At 47.1% G+C, this 6,954-nt stretch overlaps 1 protein-coding gene across 2 annotated transcripts; it reads right to left on the bottom strand.

The window, feature by feature from the left end:
- Positions 1-112: 112 nt before the first annotated feature.
- On the bottom strand, positions 113-6,381 carry strap (serine/threonine kinase receptor associated protein). 2 transcript variants are annotated; one of them, XR_002293042.2, is made up of 10 exons: positions 5,992-6,381; positions 5,432-5,567; positions 4,628-4,709; positions 3,832-3,904; positions 3,655-3,754; positions 2,079-2,216; positions 1,845-1,981; positions 1,623-1,772; positions 772-867; positions 577-690 (listed from the first exon to the last, which is right to left on the bottom strand). XR_002293042.2 is itself a non-coding variant. In XM_004082882.3 (9 exons), exons 1-9 carry the CDS (start codon positions 6,101-6,103, stop codon positions 629-631), a joined length of 990 nt encoding a protein of 329 aa, XP_004082930.1. In that variant the 5' UTR covers positions 6,104-6,381; the 3' UTR covers positions 113-628. The 2 variants fall into 2 exon arrangements, 1 of the variants encoding a protein (XP_004082930.1); XM_004082882.3 differs by lacking the exon at positions 772-867 and having other exon boundaries at positions 113-690.
- Positions 6,382-6,954: the final 573 nt, after the last annotated feature.

The following is a 6,954-nucleotide window of genomic DNA, read 5'->3' as shown; positions in this document are numbered from 1 at the left end:
AAAGGTTGTTGTTGCAGAGACAGAGGTGGACTGACGGTGCAGATGAACACGGTAAGATGTTGGTGTGCACGGACATTTTAGTTAAAGACAGAATGAAAGGACCACAGCCGACTGTTGCTTAAAAATAAAACCAGAAAGTTTTTATTTTTTACCCACTGGACACAAAAAAGAGGAACCAAAATGGAAAAGCCAGGGTCTTTTCTTCCCGTTCACTGTGTCACAAAACAACATTGGATTTATTCACTAAAGCAGAGCCGAGCCGTCGGTCTGGAGAAAGGAAAGCCTCTTAACTTCAGCACAAACTGTGCAACAAATGCTGTACCTTTGAACTGAAAACACCCGCCTTGGTCCAGCTCAGAAAACGGTAACATGAAACCAAAACGCAGCGTGGCGTCCCCGGCTGGGGGGGTTGGGACCGCACGAGAAGCTAAAGGAGGGTGGAGTCACGTGGTCGGGGTCGACCGCTGTCAGAGAGGAGGCAGGCAGCCGCCAGCGCGCGGCTCTACTGCTCACCTCTGCAGCCCAGAGCGCTCGGGACTCCTCCTGCGGGGGGGGTTGGTCTGCAAACGCTCCGGTCCAACTCCCCCTGGTCTCCTCGGGTCGTCCGCGTTCAGACAGGCGGAGGCGCTCAGGCTTTGATCTCGGGGGTGGAGCCGTACATCTGCTCAGAGGTGTCAGCTCCCAGGTCCTCTGCATGAGCACAACGGAACCAGAAGTCAGGCGTCGCACCAAAGCTACAGAACCAGACTGGAAATGTCCAGATGTCCTCACTTCACTTTTTGGTTCAGAGAAGCAGAACCGTTTCAGCTCAGCCTAGTTACCATCAGGGCTCCCCGCACTGTGATTCTGAACTGTTGTCCAGACAAACTGCACAACAGAAGATTCAAGTAAAAATCTGACAAAAACGGACGAAAAACTAGAGTCAGAGGTTTTGTCTGAAGTCCATTCTTAACCCCTGTGTAGTGCACTATATAGTGCGTTCACTATTTTGTAGTGCTGTCCGAATCTGCAGTTCCAAAATCGAGCGCAATAGAAACTTCCAAAAAGTCTGCGAAAAACCAGTGTGCATCGATGCTCACTAGACCGGCGAATATAGACCACAATGCATTGCGTCAGAACAGTTTTTGCCAAAAAATGATTTTTTTTTTAAATAAACCAGGTTTTATCTTCAGAACACAGTGAACACATAACTAATCGTTGCAAAACGCTCCTATTGATTAGATTTTAACTTTGTGAAATGGATGATGTCACATCCGCAGTGGTTTCTGAACTATATAGCTTTCCAGTAGTTAAGGATTAGGATGGGAATTCGGACAGTCATAGATCCAAAGAAAACAGAAAACGTATCAATAATTGTCGAGTATCTTAAGTAGAGTCTAGCCCTGCGACAGAATGGTAACCTCTCCAGTGCGCCCCCTGCCTTTGCCCACAAGTGGGCGGGATAGGCTCCAGCAGCCCCGTGACCCAGAAAGGGACAAAAACGGAAGAAAAAGATGAAAGTAGAGTCTGGACCTGGACTAGATTCAGCGGTTTAGACTGTTTTTCCTGCTGGGTTCTTCTCCAGCTCTCAGAGCTGGCACATTCCCATGATGCATTGCAGTGAGAGGGTGAGTGCCAGTCACCTGGAAGAACACACTTCCACAGGCCGTAGGTCTTGCCCACCGCCGTCTGCCACAGCCGCAGAGTGCCGTCCTCCGAGCCGCTGGCGTACAGCTCGCCGTCGGGGCTGAAGCGAACGCAGTGGACCGGCCCAAAGTGGCCTTTGTACGACTCTGCGGACAGAACAGAGGCTCAGGCGTCTGCATGACCACGAGCAGCTCATGTGGAGAAGCTCCGCCTCTCACCCAGCTCCTCCTGCGTGCCGTAGTCAAACTTGTAGAGCTTGAAGTCTTCTCCTCCCGCCACAAAGAAGTCCTTCTCTGGATGGAGGGAGGCCGAGTTGATTGGAGCCGGAGCCTCCGCAGTCTTGATCAGCTCCAGGCTGTTCCAGGTCAGTAAAGCAGAGTTCCCACCATTATTACCACATTAAAACACGTGTGTGTGTGTGCGTGTGTGTGTGTGTGTGAGAGCTGGCTCGCCTCAGAGCGTTGTAGAAGGCGATGGTCTTTCCATAAGTGATCACCAGGATCTCTCCATCAGCCATGTACTCCATGCTGCTCACAGATGTGTTGAACGTGAGGGTCTTCACCTCCTCCATGGAGGTCCTGTCCCAAAGCCTGAACACAGACACACACGCGATTACACAAACGCACATAGGTGACAAATCTGTTTCACAATCTAGGGCATGGGCAGAAGCCAGAGGGGGCAAAGATGGGAGCGATTTATACGCACAACGCGGCACGAATGGTGGGCTTTTACTGTTGTGCTTGGACAGAAACTGCCACCTTTGGGGATTTCGAGGAGGAAGACTCTCCCTAAAGAGACGTTTCCAGCCGGAGTGATCGCTAAGGTCAATGGAAAGGGCCTGCGCCCAAATCTGGAGCGCCTTTTGTATGTGTTAAACACAGAAAGAGCCCCCATAACTGATATGGCGCCCTATAAGGTCGTGAAAATACGGTATGAACACATAAAATCACTTTAAATCATTTGCCCATTGAGGCCGATTTATATAAAGTACAGACCAAAAGTTTGGACACACCTTGTTATTCACATGAATGGGTCTGGTCTGTATATATAAGAAACAATGACATCTTTGAACTCAAGATATTCCTATTTATAAAAAAATACTGAGGAGGACCACATGAAGTGCATAACGACACATTGCAGCTAGAAAACCAAAGAAAATGATATTTTTAAAATGAAGAGAATTAGGGGATGTCAGAATTCACTACTTTAAGTTCTTTCACTGTGTCTCCCGCTGCTATAAAGCCCCTCCCACTGGTTCCAGACGCAGCGGCGGCGTTCTCCTCCCGCCGTCCGGGGCGCTGACTGATTGCTGCTCAGCGACGCTTTTCTACAGTTCTTCAGAATAAATAAACCTGACCTCTCATCGTCTGTGTCCTCCGTGATGAGGTCGAGTCAAACTTTTGAGGGAAGCTCCGCCCACACACGACGGGGCTTCAGGCTAACACGCTTTTGGACAGACGGCACGCAACTATGACGCTTGTTAAACAAAGACAGGATACACGTGTTTGACATGTAAAATGTGCTCCGTGTGGAAGGAAAAAACCATGAGATTTGCACCACTTCCACATTTCCACCAAGGCTGTGTCCAAATTCCCACTCTGACCCCCAAATACTAATCAACTCTATAGTGCAGCACTATGTAGGTCCCTGGATTTAAGAAGCAATTTTGAAACCACGCTCACTACTTTTTTTCTTTTTAACGGCAAATAAGACGTCATCAATTTCACAAAGTGAAAATTTAATCAATCTGAGCGTTTTGCGACGATTATTAATGTCGTCTGAAGATAAAAACATTGATGGTCTATATTCACCAATCTAGTGAGAATCGATGCACACTGCTTTTTCGCAGAGACTTCTGGGAAATTTCTAGTGCACTGGATTTTGGAATTGTAGATTCAGACATAACTACAAAATGTCAAAAGCACTATATACTGAGAACGGAAGGAATTCGGACTCTCCTAGCATCCGGGAGGGACCGTCCAGGGCGCCGGCAGCGCCGGCAGGACCCACGTTCAGAGAAGAACTGACCGGATGGTTTTGTCGTCGGCTGCAGAGAGGATTTGCTTGTCGTCGTTGCACCACAGAGCCTTCTTGATGGCTGCGCCGTGACCTGCGATCTCCTGTGGGGCTGATGAACACAGGGAGGGGGGAGGGGGGGTCACATGATGCCGTGTTTAGCAGAAGTACCTTCAAACTGCATCTCACCTGCGTCGGTGTTGCTGAGGTCGAAAATGCGCAGCAGCTTGTCGTTTCCCGCCGTCAGAAGGTGGTTGCTGTCCTAACAGACACAAGCACAGATTTACTGTCCTCCATCTGGCTTGATGAATGTTCACCAGGAGCTTTATCTGTCTCATGTTTGTAAAATCAAAGCAGCAGGAACACGGAGCACTTTGTGACTACAATCATTGTATAGATGGTGTCCCAGCGTTAAGCACTTCCTCTTTACGGTTCAGTTTGCTGTGATGTTTGATGAGCTAAAGTTGTTACGTTTGGCCCACTATTACAGTTTGGTGCCACTCCAATCATCTTGTGATTTATTTTCAAAGTGTTCTAATGATGATGATGATGCGGTTTTTGGTCATTTTCCAGGACATAGTTTCTGCAGGGCGGCAGGACTTCATCAGAAATGAGCCTCTTGGTTGTGGTGTGGAGTAAGCCGTCCAGTCCTGATCCAGATTCCAGCTCAGACCAGGAACACAAAGACGTTCATGGATCTATTTGTCTGCAGGTGGATGATCAGAATGGAGCAGAGCAGGAAGCTTTAGACTCCCCAGCCTATTTCCTACGTCACATATATGACATTTTTGTGTCTGCTCCTGATTTGAAAAATTAAACATCAGAAATGTTATTTTGAGCTTAATTTTCTGTCTATATGTTCTCCGTCGTGAGAAAAATTACCACCATTTTAACAGGACGGGGTCTTTAACCCACATCGGTTCTACCAAAACCCGCATACGCAGACACGGACAAAGAAAGCAGAGACGCCTGGCGCCACACTGACCTGAGTGAAGTTCACAGACTTGACGATGTGTTTGTGCGCCAGAGACAGGACCTCGTCTCCGCTGACCGAGTCCCACACCTTCCTGCAGAAAACAGACACGGTCAGAAGCGTGTGACAGGGGAACATAGAGGGACGGTCAGTGTTGGGGGGCAACGGATTACAAAGCAGCAACATGACCCCACCCTTACATCGACGTGTTCTCCCTACGATGACAAAGGTGGAAAGATTTCATGTAATCCATGGACACCAGTGAAGATCACAAATCATTGAAGAAAAAAGGTTCAGAGCACTGTCTAGTGGGTCTAGATGACCCAACTTCCAGGGCTAACGTGCCTCCAAGGCACACTGGAAAATCAAGCTAGTTTTCAGGGTAGAACAAAGTCAGGGTGCCTGAAAATAAAAAGCAACTCTACTGTCAGGAGTTTCTTTTCTACTGGAAAGACGTTTAGACTCCCAGAAAAAAAATAAGCCAACTTCTTAAAAAAAAATCCACAGAAACTAGTTATCTTGGAGAAAAAGAAACCGCTTCTTTCCTAGATAAAACCCTGATTCCAGGGGAGGGGGGGAAAACAAAAGCTTTTTTCCTAGGTAAGAAGCCAGTGAAATAAAAAGTTTCCTGGAAAAAAAGGCTCATTTTCTGGGGGAAATTCTTCATTTCCAGCAGGTAGAACAGTGCATTTCCTGGAGGAAAGTAGTTTGTTTCCTACTATTAAAACAACTTTCCTGGAGGAAAAGGCTGCTTTCCCAGTAGGAAAGAAGCGTGTTTTTCCTTGGGAAAACAGGCAGTTTCCCAAATCTACTCACGCTGTGAAGTCGGCGGCGGCGGTGGCGGCTTTGGTGGCGTCCATGTTCAGAGTGGCCCCCCAAACAGCACCTTTGTGACCAAGAAACGTTCCGATCCAGTCTCCTGTGTCTCCTTGGCGCAACATGGGCTTGCCATCTTTAACAGAAGGGATTGGATCAGAACCAGAGGCGGGTAGTTACATTTACTCAGTTACTTTTTTTTTGCCAAAGTAACTGTTGGGCTTGAACCAAGTCCTGAGTTTTGTTACATAATCATTAATTACTAGCTTTTCCTAGAGTTTGATGAGGAATCCCTGAGGAGCCTTACTTGATACTCTCGTTACTTTCATGGATTACAGTTACCAGTAAGACCCACAACTTCCCTACAGACAGAGTTCTGCTCAGAAATCAGACCATTCATCAGAACCGGATCCGCCAGGTCTGTTCTACGAGTTTTCTAGGATCGTTTTAAGTCAGAACCGACACACGACCAGATCGGGTTCTGCCTGCACAGACAGAGGGGCTCGCTAACGGCCGAGCCACCGGAACCCCGCGCCGGCTAACGGCCTGCTGGAGCTCACCCTTGCAGGCGCTGATGAGGAAGTATCCGAAAGGCGTGATTCCGCTGAAAGCCAGGTCCACCACGGGTCGGGTGTGACCCGAACAGGTGAGGGGGGTCTGCCTCATGGCCATGGTTGGTGGTCTTCAGCCGCCGCCGGAACCGTCGCGCTCGCGGAAGGAGGCGGCGAACAAACGGGGCCCGCTAACGAACCGGGAGCGGAGGAGCGGCTGTCGGGTAACGGGGAGCAGTCGAGCGGGTGCGGGTGTGAGGAGCGGGGGTCGGTGTCCTTCAGGGTTTGGCCCCCCCAGAGAAGAAACGGCCTCGCGCTAATAGCTACAACATTGCAACTAACTAGCAACGTGCGTAACTGCAGTTACGATGACGACACAAAACCGCGAGACACGACACACTTCCGGGGAATTTCACAATAAAATCCGTCTGTCAGGTGTTTTCGTTTTTTTTTTATGAAAGTAACGGAGAAAAACGTTGTTTTTTGTTTTTTTTATTGAATTTTATAAAGAAAATGTTACAATAGATGGTTCATTTCTAAGAATTACTCAATTTTCTAACAGGGAAGCTCTTTTTTATTAGCAGGACATTACGTACATTAAACTAACTAACTAACTAACTAACTAACTAACTAACTAACTAACTAACTAACTAACTAACTAACTAACTAACTAACTAACTAACTAACTAACTAACTAACTAACTAACTAACTAACTAAATAATAATAATAATAAAAAAAAACTAATTCAGTTGTTTTAAATGTCAAATAATTATATGGAATTATTAAGCACCCAGAGACTCAAACGTTTAAGAGTCTGTTATATAATGTAGGGATTTTATATATCTGCATTAATGAATATAGTTTTACTGCTGCAAACCAGTACCTATACTGTAATTTATTGATATTGTTTACAGGAAAAGTTTCGCTTACAGTTGTTCTCAATTGCTAAAACACTAAACCCTATTATTGTC

The sequence above is a fragment of the Oryzias latipes genome, chromosome 23, assembly GCF_002234675.1.
Source record: "Oryzias latipes chromosome 23, ASM223467v1".
In the NCBI taxonomy this organism is placed as follows: Eukaryota; Metazoa; Chordata; class Actinopteri; order Beloniformes; family Adrianichthyidae; genus Oryzias; species Oryzias latipes.
Note: the sequence above shows the minus strand (reverse complement) of the source record. Positions and strands in the feature narration are given on the sequence as shown.